Source organism: Ornithorhynchus anatinus, chromosome 12, assembly GCF_004115215.2.
Source record: "Ornithorhynchus anatinus isolate Pmale09 chromosome 12, mOrnAna1.pri.v4, whole genome shotgun sequence".
Classification (NCBI taxonomy): Eukaryota; Metazoa; Chordata; class Mammalia; order Monotremata; family Ornithorhynchidae; genus Ornithorhynchus; species Ornithorhynchus anatinus.
The window spans coordinates 22,667,011-22,682,239 of record NC_041739.1 but is presented as its reverse complement, the minus strand read 5'-3'; the positions used below and the strand labels follow the sequence as shown (position 1 = coordinate 22,682,239).

General features: G+C 41.8%; 1 protein-coding gene across 18 annotated transcripts in view; it reads right to left on the bottom strand.

Annotated features, from left to right (window-relative positions):
• IQCM (IQ motif containing M) overlaps positions 1-15,229 on the bottom strand; it is a 370,600-nt gene that overhangs the window by 146,643 nt on the left and 208,728 nt on the right. The window contains exon 11 of one of the 18 annotated variants that reach the window (XM_029076896.2): positions 12,833-13,229. The exons of the other annotated variants lie outside the window; for them this stretch is intronic. Within the exon in view, the coding sequence (XP_028932729.1) occupies positions 13,117-13,229 (113 nt within the window). The 3' untranslated portion in view covers positions 12,833-13,116. Of the gene's footprint in view, positions 1-12,832; positions 13,230-15,229 lie in introns of those variants that run through there. 18 annotated transcript variants of the gene reach the window in all.

The following is a 15,229-nucleotide window of genomic DNA, read 5'->3' as shown; positions in this document are numbered from 1 at the left end:
GTTCTAATCTCGGCTCCTCCGCTTGCCTTCTGTGTAACTTAACTTCTCCTTGCTTCAGTTCCCTCATCTGTAAAATGAGGATTAAGTTTTGGACCCTATGTGGGACAGGGACTTTGTCCAACCTGATGAGCTTAAATCTACCCCAGCTTTTAGAACAGTGCTTGACACACAGTAAGAGCTTAACTACAGCACCACACTGGAGCCGGGAGCTGGGAAGCCACTGATGGCACTGAAGAATCCCATACAGCTCTTATGACCCTGCAGCGTAGCTTACATTTTGTAAGTCGTGGGATTCTAAGGACACACAACAAAAGGTGCTTTGTGGAAGTTAACAGATCTTAGGTAGTTGCAGACTGTACTGTTGGTGGAGTGCTGACCCCCTCCAGAGCTCTAGAGTCTTTGGATTCTCTTCCCGGGTGCCCTATAAACATCCTCACCACTTCCAAACCACAGAGTTTGGCAGTGGAGCCAATGTGGCAGGAGGCTGAGGTTTAAAAAAATAAACACACCAGACATAAAGGCGCCACATTTTCACCAGATAAAGCCATTGACTTCATACAAACTTTATATAACCAATGCTAGACTGTATACTCCTCCACTAGACTGAAGCTCCTAGAGGGCAGGGATTCATTCACTCATTCAATCGTATTTACGGAGCGCTTACCATGTGCAAAGCACTTGTATACCCACTCTATTGTACTCTCCCACGTGTTTAGCAATGGGGAAGAGCTCAATAAATGCTACTGATTTTCTATATTGATGAAAAATCACATTATATTTTCAACAGGAGATTATTGTGGCCATCACAGGCCTTCTTTAATGTGGACTGACTGAAAGCTTAATTTAGTATTTAGATATTCATCAGTGTTCATTCTATTACTGATGAGGTAAAAGACATGCTCAAAGAAAGCTTTTTCCTTTTCTTCAGTTTGGTGACAGATACAAGATATAAAAAATTACATCTGTTTCTGTTAATACTCTATTTTGGGCCTTGAAAACCATTTCCTTGAAAGGAAATGTCAAATCATTACATTACACATCACTTTTGTATGAACTTTTAAAATATCAAGCTTAGAGAGAGAGATTTTCCTAAACAATGAATTTTATTTAGCTGCCTGTAGTTAATTCCATTTGAAGTGATAATCCAATGTAACTCTGTGACATTTTTGTGGGTTAAAGAGAATGAGCTCTCTCACCAAAGAGACACTGGAACTATAGGGCCATGGCGGGGGTCAGGGGAAGCAGAAGTGGTGGATGTTGAGGATAATTTAGAACAGATAGAATTCTGGGGGGAAAAATATCAATAAAAACAATTTAAAATAAATTTGACAAAAATTGGATCTATCCTTTAGAAAATTTGGATCTTCCTTTCACCTGAGCAAAGGAGATAATCCAGATTAAGAAGTGAAAAAGTTTTTCCCTCTCAGATCGGGAATCCAATACCAAATGGAGATTACAGTTTGACACCGTGGACATAGGGGCCTTTAATCAAATAATAAGAAGAATTAGAATAAGAATAATTAATAATCACAGTTAGTATGCATCTACTACTTATTTTTTATGGTATTTGTTAAGTGCTCACTATGTGCCAGGAACTGTACTAAGTGCTGGGGAAGAGGCTGACTAATCAGGGGGGACACAGTGCTAAGTGATGGAGTATCTAGGTAATAATCAGACTGAACCGAGCTTTTGGTCCTCATGGGACTCAGAGTCTAAGAGGGATGGAGGATGGGTATTTAGCCCCATTTTAAAAATGAAGAACCCACAGAACCGAGAGGTTAAATGACTTTTTTTTAATATATGGTAAGTGCTTACTATGTGCCTCATAATGCACTAAGCACTGAGGTAGGTACAGGATAATCAGGTTGGACCCAGTACATGTCAGATAGAGCTCACAGTCTCCATTCCCATCTAACAGATGTACTTCTCTGAGGCACAGACAAGTTAAGTGACTTGCCCAAGGTCACAGAGCAGACAAGTGGTGGATCTAGAATTAGAATCTAGGACCTTCTGACTCCCAGGCCGTGCTCTATCCATTAGGCAACACCGCTTCTCATGGTCTTGACTTGCTCAAGATGATGCAGGGAATATTTCTGTTTATTGTTATATTGTACTCTCCCAGTGCATAGTGGAATGCTCTGCATATAGTAAGTGCTCGATAAATATGATGGAATGAATGAATACAACAGGCCAGTGACCGAGCAAGGACTAGAACCCAGAATTCATGGGTTAGAGAATCTGCCTGTTTTACCAGCTTCTGCTCAAGGATTCTGGCAACAGGGCACAGCTTCCCTCACCTGCTGCCTGCCACCCAGGTCCAGGATGGCAGCTGCGAGGTTGGGGGCTGAAAGAGGCCATAATGCCTCCTTAATAAGTCAATCAGAAGCTAATGCCAGGGCTTCCAGAGGTGGTTCTGGAGCCAAAAGATTGGTTCTGTGTGAATTCACCAATATCAGCCCTGCCTGCATAGCTCTCTCCCTGTAAGCACCGCTTTGAGGCCAAACGTTAGATTTGTTTCAGGCCGTCTCAAGTCTCAAAGTGAATTTTCCTTTCCAAAGCAGGATGTTATAGCCCTCAAAGACCTGGCAGCTGGGAAAAAGTAAGCCACTTTTTCTAAAAAATTCAACTAAGGAATATGAAATTTTAATATGCTGAGTACCACTCAATTCTAAAACTGGAATGACTTAATCATTCCAAGCTCGGGGGTGTGGTCCAATGATTAGGGTTACTGATTTTTTTCTCCATCTTTTCAAATGCATAATTTGGGCCTGGCATCTGTAAATCTGGAATCAGAACAATAAAGCTTTGTTTTCCAGCATCTCAGAGAATGAGAGACACCAGTTAATCAGAAATTCTGGTTATATAAGAGCCAAGGAGAACTAGCAAGAGCCTTGTATAATTACCCAAAGGGCTTGACTGAAGTCCCTCCTGGAGCCCCAGGAATAAGGCAGGAAGTAAGATTGAAATAAAAAGGAAAGGGTACAAATGGCCATCATGGTTATGAAGCCTGTTCCTTGACAGTGGCCTTTTTTTGGCCTGGAGGGGGGACGATTTAGGCTTCTTATCCCACCTCTAACTCCTGCTGTCCCTTGGTTTGTCAGCCACTGAAGCTGGAAATGAGGCTCAGAAGGAAGTCTGGGGAGCGGGTATCAATAATGGACTTGGTTTTTACAGATCCACTCTAGTCTTGGAGGGCTGTGGGGAGTGACCACCGTCAGAAAGGAGGTGGAAGTTCAGGGTTGTGCCGGGCTGCACCTCCCTGGCCTGGCCCAGTTCAGTCAGCATTGCCCAGTCTAGCCAGCATGGTCCCATTCCAGCCAGTATGGTGCCACTCCAGCCAGCAGGCCCCAATCCAGTCAGCAGGGCTAACTCCAGCCAGCACTGTCCCACTCTAGCCAACATGGCCCCACACCAGGCAACACGGCCCCATGCCAGCCAAAATGCGCCTAGGCCAGCCAACGTGGGCCCAGTTCAGCCCACTCCAGCCAGCATAGGCCCAATTCAGTCAGCTCGGGCCCTGTTCAGCCAGTATGGGCCCAGTCCAGCCAGTATGGGCCCAGTCCAGAGAGTGCAGTCCCTCAGGCGCAGCCTTCCTGCCCTTTGCTGCTCCATCAACCTTCACTAAGACCCCGGCCTGGTTTCCAGGGCTATCGAAGACATGGTGACTCATTCGCTCCCCCTGCCCCCCACTCTATCATCTCTTCCCGTCACTGAGTTGCTCTGGGCCGGAGCCAGAAGCAGCGGGTGTTCCAGGGAGGGTGACCTCGGGTTCGAATGGAAGGGGCCGAGGCAGTCCAGCCCTCTAGCCCTTACGTAACCCAATCTGTAGGTCTGTGCACTCACCAGGCTGAGAGTTTCAGATGTGAAAGGCAAAGGGATAAGGATCATGGTCCTTTCCTAGGAATTTCTGTCTCTTGCAGGTCCCTTACAGGTAGAGACCAGAGTGTTTGTCCTCGGGCCCAGCCTATGACATCAAATTACACCGTGTGACTGGCATAACAAGTGTGGTGCCCTGGGCAATATAGGTGGAATTGTTGGGTTTTTTTCCATACTGCTCAGAAAGATCTACAGGGAGAGAATTCTAGCAGTCTTCAATTCAGATATCAGAGCAGAATTGTACGTTGATCAGATTCTAAGAAAATCTAGTAACTGCAGACACTTTTGGAGGGAAATGATTGTTCGCTAATCACGTTAGCAGAAGAAGAAACCAGATCACATACAACATGAAACCTGAGGAAGCAGCATGACCTAGTAGAGCATGGGCCTGGGAGTCAGAAAGACCTGGGTTCTAATCCTGGTTCTGCCACTTGTCTGCTGTGCGATCTTGGGCAAGTCACTTAACTTCTCTGTGCCTCAGTTATCTCATTTATTAAATGGGGGTTAATACCGAGAGCTTACTTATGTTTTCCCATCATTGACTTTTCTGTCCATGTCCTTCAGCTTTATATCTGACAGACCACAGCTATTCCTACCATCATTATTACGGTATTTGTTAAGCAATTACTCTATGGCAAGCATGTTTTAAGCGCTGGGGTAGATACAAGTTAATCAGGTCGGAGAGAGTTCCCGTTCCTCATAGGACTCACAGATATCTATTCCTCATTGAACAGTTGAGGAAACAGACTCAGAGAAATTAAGTGACTTGCTCAAGGTCACAGAGCAAGCAATTGGCAGAATTGGGACTAGAATCCAGGTCCTTTGACCACCCCAGACCTGCGCTTTTCTTCTAAGCCATGCTGCTTTCTATTTTCAATGAACTTCTGAAATCACATCTCTATAAATCTTTCCCCGATGAATTTCTAATCTCTCATTGGCCACTTCAGCCCTTCTGAGCAACATAAGCACCTAAATATTCCCAACCTCCATCGAACCTATGCATGTATCTCATATATCAAGCACTGGCTTGGGAGTCAGAGGTCATGGGTTTGAATCTAGACTCTGCACTTGTCAGTTGTGTGATTTTGGGTAAGCCACAACTTCTCTGGGGCTCGGTTACCTCATCTGGAAAGATGGGGATTAAGACTGTGAGTCCCACGTGGGACAACCTGATAATCTTGTATTTACCCCATGGCTTAGAACAGTGCTTGGCACATAGTAAGTGCTTAACAAATGCCACAATTATTATTACCCCTCCACTATAGTTTGAGTGTCTGTCTCCCTGACTAGACTGAAAATTTATGAGCAGGGATTATGTAATCTAATTCTATTGTAACCTCCCAAATGCTTTGTACAGTATTCTGCATAGTCGGTGTTCAATACATTTGATTGATTGACACTCATCAGGGAGGACTCAAACGCTGTAAAATTTATTTTCCATAGGATATCAGTCAACTGAGGGAAATGCAAAGTGCCAGTTAGTAAAGCAATCTCTACTTATTGCTTCTTCGTGACTTTTAAGCAATTACACGGACACTATGAGCCACATCCTCATATTAAGTTGTTTCTTCAGTGTACGCAATTGCACTCTAGTGACCTAAAACAGTCGATGCGATTTCCAAAGCAAGTAGAGATTTAGGCATGGAGAGAGCCCAGCTCAATGTAACCTACAACAGGTAAGGCTTCCTCAAATGGCGTACCTAGGCCAGGAGGAAGAAAGAAGAGACATAAACTGAGGGTGGGAAGAACGGCATCATCAAAGTGTTGGAGTGCTATGTTGGTGGAAAACTACAAAACATGGCTTGTAGTGTATATGTTCATTCTTTTCAGCATGATCAGTTCTTCTAATGCTCCTCAAATAAATACTAATGACTATTTTTCAGGAAGCATGTGAGATTATGGTACCCTCATTAAGGGAATGAGGGAAATCATGTAAACTGCCCACTGGTATAATCAGACATTTTGCATCTGGGGCAATTTGGGTCAAATTGCATGGATAGTGCCCTCACTTTACATAATCAAATCAAAGACATTTGGGTAATGTTGTTCTTCCTCTCCATCCCTATTTTACGTACCTTCGTGGATGTGTCTGAGACGCTATCTCTCCTTTCCCTGGCCTAGATATGCCACTGAGGACAAATTTACCTGTTGTAGGTAACACTGAGGTAGATTCTCCATGCTTAAGTCTCTATTTGCTTTGGAAAATGCATCAGCTGCTTTAGACCACTAAGGTGCAATTATATGCATTGAAGAAACAACTTACTGAGACGATGTAGCTCATAGTGTCTGTGTAATTGCTTAGAAGTCATGAAGAAGCAATAAGCCTGTGGAATTTGTAGATTTTACAGTGTCTGTAACTTTCTATAGGTCCCAGTCACAAGATAATAGACCCCTTTTGTCATATTTTTAAAATCTGAGCAGACTATTTAAAAATGAAAATTCAAACAAGCCAATAATGACTTCATTTGGTCTAATAATAAATAATTTTGTCTTTTCTCGGTGCAGTAGTATTCCTTTTGATAATTAAATTCTTCCCATGGGAAAATAGCACACTGGAAAGTAATGGTTATATAAATGATTGCTTAGAGAGTTCTTCAAATAGTACTCTGTCCCCCTAGCAGGAGTTAATTGCATGGTGAAAATTTTCAAACATTTTTCTTTTTACTGATGTGAAATTTGCTAATTGAGGCAGAGATTCTGTTTAGGGTATAAAATCCCCAGTAGAGAAGCTGGGACTTTTTAAGTTAATATACTGTGACATTGGCACCTAGATACTATTAAACAGGGGAAAGGAAATGGTAGGATTCTAGAGCAGAGTCTATATTTAGAATTTAAATCCCTGGTTCCCATTTTTAAAATATGAAAGGTGCATTAGGGTTTGGTGTTCTCTGCACTTTGTACAGAATGAAAATAACCCTTTCCCAAGCACAAGATGCTGCAGATAATATATACCAATAACAATAATATTGCTAGGAGGTGCAACACCGGGGTGGGCAAAGTGGACGAATGGTCATTTTTTCTGTAATTTTTCCAACTGGAGATTTTATTTTAATTTTGGTATGAAGAGGGTCAAGTTTTTATTAATACCATAAAGTTATCATTTCATTCTCTCAACTTATCAAATGGATTTTTCAAAAAGTAGTCCTTTCAGATGATTTTGAATTCCATTTTCTAGAAACGGATTCAGAAAGTAAAGCACTGAAATTTCAGAGGGCCTTTAACAATAGTAAAAGAAATTATGAGTGGATGTTCAAGTGGAGGAAGACAGAAGGGAATCCAAACTCTCCAAAAGAAGCTGCGAGCAAAAAAACCTCCAGTATCTTCTCCAGGAAGTCTTCTCTAACTAATTTCTCAATCCCCCATATTTTATCCCCGCAACTAGCTTTTCAGCATTCTGCACCAGCTACTAAGTGCTCATAACCACCCAAGGTATTTTTGTATTTAGCAACTCACATAATAGGCTATTTAAGCACATACATATCCACTTCTCCCTTCTATTGGTAAATCATTTCAACATCAGCCTCCCCTGAAAGGTTGTGAATTCCTTGTGGGTAGAGATAATAATGGCTACTAACGCTACAGGACTCTCTCTCAAATGTTGAGGGCCAGTTCTTGCTACACGGTAGGTACTCTAATACTCATAGATTCATTTTTATGTACCTTTCCATTCCTCCTCTTCCCTGACTAGCACACACATGCATGTATACACGCGTATACAAACACCCACCCTGCTGCCAACTCAACTATCCTGGCCCTACACTGTGAAGAGTGCAGTTTCTCCTCAGATCTTCCCTGAAACCTTCTTGTACATTACGAACATATTTTTTATTTGTCTTCATTCTTTAGATTAAGTCCTTCAAGGGCAGGACTTTCCCTGTCCTTTTCTTTTCATGCATTGCCCCATGCCAAGGATGAATTTTAAAAATGGATGCTAAATAAAACATCACCAACTCATTGTACGTAAAAGTGAATTTATCTCCTAAACCTTTCCCTTCTTCTAGGTCTCCCTTCTCTGTTGATAACACTGACTTCCTCTCTATCCCAGAAGCCCACTGCCCGACTCCATACTGTCTTTCAGCTCTTACATTCATATCAACTGCTAAATCATGCCAATTCTTCCTCCAAAAGTTCCCGGATTTTTACTTCCTTTTCTGGTTCAACCTCAAGTCCTCTCTTAGTAAGACTACTATGCTCTGCACACAGTTGGTGCACAATCTGTATTACTAATAGACGGATGGAGCGAGTCATCTAGACTCACAAGTACAGATGGCAATCTTTGGCAGGAAAGTGGATAAGGTTCTTTTCACATAGTGTTGCTGGTTTCCGGCACTTGGCCACCTTGAGGTAGGAAAAAAATTCCAATACAATCCCCTCCTTCCACTCCCACCCCACTCAGGATGTCAATCCTAATCCCTGAACCTAGTATGTTTCTTTCTTTTAGACAGCATTTGTTAACCACTAACTACGCGCCAGACACTGTACTAAGCACTGGGGTAGATATGTCGATCAGGTGGGACACAGTCCATGGCCCACCTGGGGCTCACAGTCTTAATCTCCATTATGCATATAAGGTAACTGAGGCACAGAGAAGGTAGGTTACTTGGCCAATGTCACACAGCAGACAAGTGGTGGAACCGGAATCAGAACGCAGGGCTTCTAACTCCCATCCCCGTGCTCTAGCCACTAGAATATGCTTCTTCTCTAAAAAGATCCTAGCTCCAGAACCAAGGTGTCCACCCTTACAGGTTCCTATTCACAAAGACTCTGCCTCCGCTGGGGGCTTTTCAAGGTTTTAACTTCCTCCATCCCTCAACTGCCCCGCCACACTACCTCTCTCCCCTTCAAGCTATTACACCCTGGGGGAGTTTCCTCAGTCACCACCTGAAGTCAGTCCCAAGCTGGGTACTCCTGGGGTAGACATTTTGAATATTATCATATAGGGGGAAAAAAATGATCAGAACTTTATCCTGAGAAGACCTTGAAGGATTTTAAAACCGTGAACAGACATTTAAACAATAGGCTGGTGTGGGGGCAATAAGGCAAAACTGATTCATCTCTGTCAGGAATTTTGCATTGCAGTTTTCTTCTTAAAGGAAAATGCATTTTTTATTCTGTAATATTTCTGTTCATTTTTCCCTTCTTTGCTTACTAAACTCATTTTTTCCAATTACGTCTTATCTTGAGGGATATGGTGTGGGGGGGTGGGGGTGGCGGGGGATAAGGGGAGAGCCTCTTTAAATACAGTCTTATTTGACAAATCCTAAACTGTACTGGAGTATGCATATAGTTTCAAACAAATTGAACAGCTCCACAGCAACAGCCAAAATACTTCTGAGGTAATGTAAAATTTATACAATTCAAAATGTGTAACAAACCTGAATTTTGACCTTGCATGTATATTCTCTCTTATTTAGGATGTTCCTTTACTTAACTGGGGATTAGCTCTTTCTAAATTGGTATTCCTCTAGCATGAGCAGTGTTTTTGAACTCAGCTGGGTCATTCGAACTTTCTCATCACTCTATCCTAATTTGCAGTTTTGTGATAATAAAAGCCCTAAATATATTGCTACTGTCTAGACGTTTTATCTGAAACAAGTGTCCTTCGGAGTCTCAGAGGACTTTTCCATTTTATTCCCAGTAAATCAAAGTCTGTGAAGAGCTGTGGTTCTTATTAAGACGTACCCTTCACAGTCCAGCGATTGCCAGCGGTGGCAAGCCATTGACAGTTCATTTACATATAAGTGATGACTTCCATCAGGTAGTTGGCTCAAAAATACAATGGACATTTAGAGCTTATCCAATATTTCTTGCTCTTTGATGAGCATCAAGTGCCAATTTATATATAGAAACCGACTGCTGAAAAGTGAAAGCTTCTTTTCTCTGACCTTACATTGTCTTCTACAGATCTACAGAGACATACTGCCACTGAACTCGATACAAGTTCACTTTGAGAAAAGACATGCTTTACAGTTACATGGTGAGCAGCAAGAGACATCAGTAGAATTTAGGAATAAGGAAAAAGTCCAAAAGAAGATTATTTCAGAAAAAAAAAACTTTTAAAGCACTTTTATTCCACTGATTAATCAGGAATAAATAATGCTCTTTCCCCTCCCCCCTCCAAGGTAATTTTCCTATTCTATTATATTCCTTGTTTTTCTCTGTACATGCTGACTTTATTCTTGATCAACATTTATTATAGGATACTCCTATAATAGCCTATATTTAAGGATGCAAACCTTCCATTATAACCCCGTGCTTTTACTCTCATTGTTTTCAGGGAAAAAAAAAACAAAAAACTTCTGGCCAGATTTTCATCCTGTGTAATTCAATGAGGATGGGCTAAAATTTAATCAGCATTGGCTGAGGCTTCACTGCCATGGTTGGACTCAGCTCAAATGTGATTTTTTTTTCCCCTAGGGGAGGGGGACTTGGTGGAGAAGGGAGAATTTGAAAGAATCTTTTCCTCTGCTTTTGTTTTACTGGGATGAGGAAATTTTTACTTTCCCCATTTTAGTCATAGATCCTCTTTTTGGGCTAGTCCCAAAACAGCGAGTTCGAAGCTTTGAAATCTGAACATAGAAATATAACCTCTCTTCTTATCTTCAGGAGTACCATCGATAATTGAAATAAACAGATTAGCCCTGCTTTAAGCATACAATTTCAGTATCCTCCACCAAAATTTTTCACCAGTTGGTTGACAAATAGCAAAACCTTTTTCTCCCCTGTTGGACCTTACCTATCTTGTGGTGGGAGGTACCAGAAAGCTAGAAAGGCCCCACAGGCACAACTAAGGAGCAGGCCATGTTCAAAAACTAGGCAATCAGTGCCTGAATAATTGAGCCTAACTGTAGCTGCTAAGTAAACTGGGAAAAATATGTGAAAATGAATCTATTGATATATGTATCGCCCCTCTTTTACAGTCTGGAAGTATATTTAAACATTTAACACTGTAAATAACATTAACCATCTTAGCTATTTGTTCTGTCTTGCTTTTCCCAGAGTACCCTGCCCTTTAGACTGTGGGGTGTTTTTCCTCCATGTTCTGTGCCTGCAATCCCCTAGCACCTAGGACAGTAGCAGGTTCCAAATGGATGTTTGGTGAATGGTGAATAAAAGAATTTAAACACTCACACTGAACATTTTTGGTTGGGTTTATAGCTGCCGATATCACGACATGCTGTTATGAATAGAGTCTCAGGGTCCCGAACGATTCCAGCGCTTTGGATTTTCATGAGTGAGCGCCAGAAGAGGAATTAGGCAGATGTACAAGCCATGCTCAGGCAAGCTTCATGGCAAGTGGCCGTGATGGGTGGTCGAGGGCCAGTTAGGGCCTGAACGTGCCTTACTGTACTTTACCTGTGCCGAGGCAGCTCACCGACGAACTTGGAATCACAGTTATTTGGTTGTCATATCCCTGACATACAGCGTTTAAAAATTTGATAAGTGAGGTGACTTTTTTGCTCTGTGATTTGTATGGGCTATGACCCTGGAAACTAAGAGCAAGTCATTAAGAAATGTTAATTTTCCCATTTCCTTCACTAACACCAAATCTGCTTCCCAATGTCTATCACTCTAATTAAATGAGCCTTCTTTTTAGCTCCACCTGGCCTCCATTCCCATCTTTGAGCCTTCTTTATGTTGTTCCCTTTCCTTGGACCTACTTCCAGTGCTGGTTACTTGATGATTTTATCTCTTCTCTGTCCTAGGGCCCTTCCCTCCAAGCTGCTTTCACCAATTAAATAGAATGTATCATCTTGGTCTTATGTAACCAACCCTAATCCCCTTCATTTTCTCCCCAGTTTAAGAGAACGGTGAGCAGGAGGCAGGATGGGAACAGGAGATGAGGGGATAAAGGAAACAAGTTAAAAACCCCTCACCTTCACCTATAAAAGTAAAATTATTTTGCCACCTTGGATCCTAAAGGATTTTACAGGATTATTTAATAAAGATGAACAGAAGAGAAGCAGTCTTGTCCTATTCAAAATATTTGAACTGCTTGGAGTTCATTTTTGGATATACTCACTGGATATGAGTAACCTGAAAATTTGAATAGAAGAAATGTAATAAGCACCACAGAATTGGAATAGAAATATATAGGAAGCACAGGTTTCCACAAAGAGAAACATGAAAAAACTGGAAATACAATAATAAAATACACCTCACAAAAGTTGTCATGCAGACAAAACAACTACTCAAGTGACCAGTTGGTCTGAAATTGCAAATACCATGAGGCAAATCAAGGCTGAAGCACTAATAAATATCTATCGTTTTTATAACCAATTGGTCTTTAAGCTAATTAGCAGCCTGGAAATGTGGTAGGTTTTATCCCTGTACTGTGAATAAACCCTCTGGCTCAGCCTGACCCTGCGGAAAGACATCGCTCTTTCTCACATGAGTGTGGATGGAGCGTTCCTAAATGGCAGATCCAGGTCATTTTAGGTCAGCATTATGCTTGAGACCCACTTTCCAGTGTTCCCGCATAATCCAGTTGAGGATGGTCCCTTAAACAAAGAAATCTGGAGAAACATGGCTAAAATTGCTTAAGCTTCCTTCTTGCAAGCAATGGACACCCCGCTGATAGTATCAATCATCTAATGATAGAAAGAGGAAGATGAAGGTGGGAACAAGGAGATGGGAATTTTAAAATAAGCTAGCCTAGAAAGGGTTAGGACTGAGGGGCTACAGGAAGCTCCTCGTGGGCAGGGAATGTTCAGTTTATTGCTGTACTGTACTCTCCCAAGCTCTTAGTACAGTGCTCTGCATGCAGTAAGTGCTCAATAAATACAGTTGAATGAATGAATGAAGAGTGAAAAGCTGGCATCATAAACATGAATAAGTTGTTGCCGGTGCTCCTCAACTCTCTTTAACGCTGGTCCTATGTTGGACCAGATGGTTATACTCTCAACTAGCAAAAGGCAAACTTACCCGGCTAAGGAAAAATAAAATGACATTTTGCAACTTTCTGCAGAGGATGAAGTTTAATTTAATGGCCATGGTATAACAGAGGCTTTTTCTTCTTCAAATATGGCCTAAATGTGGTCAAAACAGTGTTAATCAATAACTCTGAGAAGCTGCAAGGCTTGCCATTTTCTAAGAAACCTTCATTTTTTATAGACTTGTTTTTCTTTTTCCTTGGTTATCATGGGATCTTTTCAAAGCTGGCATGGGCTACCTTATTGTTCTCCCACTAAACATGGCAGGTGAATCCCATCATTTGGGAAAATCAACATGTTCCATTCTTTAATTCCAAACCCCAAAACTAACGGATTTCATTTTCCTCTCTCTCATGGATTCCGCCACTAACTTCCCAACAATCCGAATGTCAGCTCTCTTTAGTATGGGATGTCCTCTCACTACAATACAAAACAAACAAATATATTAGTCAGTTCCCGAATCTTTTAGTTCGTCCATTTCCTATAATAGTTATAATTGAGCCTAGTGAACTCCAGTTCATTCCCCTTCTACCTTTTTTTCATGATATGTGTTAGGTGCTGTATCTCAGACACTGTACCAAGCACTGGGGTAGATATTTGAAACCAAATGGACACAGTTCATGTCCCACATGGGGCTTCTCATTTTATAGAAGAGGTAACTAAGGCACAGAGAAGTGACTTGCCCAAGGTCACGTAGCAGATGAGTGTTGGAATGGGATTAGAACCAGGTCCTCTGATTGCCAGGACTGTACTCTTTCTACTAGGCTATGCTGCTTCCCATTATGAGCACAGTTAAGGATACAGGCTATATTTCCTTCCTTCCTTAGTGACCTGTGCTTTACAGAGGTGACCACCACATTACCAATGTGGACCACTGGTTTACATCACTGAAATCAACTCTTCTGAGATGTTACTGAAATCCAACTCTTCTCAGCTGCTATTAAAAAACAGATGAATGATTTCTTAGCATAAGACTTCCATTTTTTAAAGGACTCCAATAACTTGGAGATATCCTGTTGACACAATATCATTTTTTCTACATCGGTCAGAATGCGAGTCATAAAATATAATAATGTTGGTATTTGTTAAGCGCTTACTATGTGCAGAGCACTGTTCTAAGTGCTGGGGGAGATGCAGGGTAATCAGGTTGTCCCACGAGAGGCTGTCTTCATCCCCATTTTACAGATGAGGTAACTGAGGCACAGAGAAGTTAAGTGACTTGCCCACAGTCACACAGCTGACAAGTGGCAGAGCCGGGATTCGAACCCATGATCTCTGACTCCCAAGCCCGTGCTCTTTCCACTGAGCCATATCGTCATACAATGCTGCTCTCACATTTTGTAATGCTCCAAACTCTTCTTCTCAACATCTTCACTGTGGGGAGGGAATGTGTTTATCAACTCGGTTGTATTGTACTCTTCCAAGCACTTAGTACAGAGCTCTGCTTACAGTAAGCGCTCAGTATACACCACTGATTGATAGATTGATTTTACGGGGAATGGTGAACCATTTCCCTTAGTGAACTTTAAGAACTGGCTATAATATTAATTAGATGTAACTTCATATGGGGGCAGGAGATGGACTATGATCACTCAAGGCCCCGTCCAGATCTCTGCAAAGCCGGTGCAGTAAGAACAGACCCGGTGAAGTACGTCACACAAAGAGCACTGAGACAAACATCTGTCTTGCAGTAACAGACCTTCACAGCACTCAGGAAGAGGCAACTGCAGGTTGCCGCAGTGCTCTCCTGAATTGCATCAGAGATTAATGTTTTATTCTGTAGGTTGAGAAACCACAGAAATACTCTCCTGAGCTAGGCTTTTATGATGAGCACAGAATCTCTTTAAGTCCCCAGAATCTGCAACAAAGAGTTTTTCAAGACTCAGGAATGGTACTAAATTAGCAGCGCTATTATTCAGTGAACTCTTGATCTAAACACTAGTGAACACAAGTGAATTTAGGGGAATTACAAACAGAGCCTCCTGACTGACAAAACCACAAAACTAAATATATGCATATTTGTACAGTCATGCACACAAGTGCAGGAAGACCTGTTCCAAAATGCCTGCTAAGATGCTAGGGCTTAGAAAGGGAAGGTTTCGGGAAGAGATGGGTGATAATAATAATAAAAATGATAATAATAGTATTCATTAAGTGGTTACTATATGCCGAGCACTGAACTAAGGATCGTGGTGGATACGAACAAATCGGATTGAATACAGTCCCTGTCTCACCTGTCTTACAGTCTCCACCCCCATTTTACAGATAACTGAGGTACAGAGAAGTGAAGTGACTTGCCCAAGGGCACAGAGCAGACATGTGGCAGAGCCAGAATTAGAACCTATGACCTTCTAACTCTCAGGCCCATGTTCTATCTACTATACAATGATACTTCTCATGCTCAACTGGGTTTTGAAAAA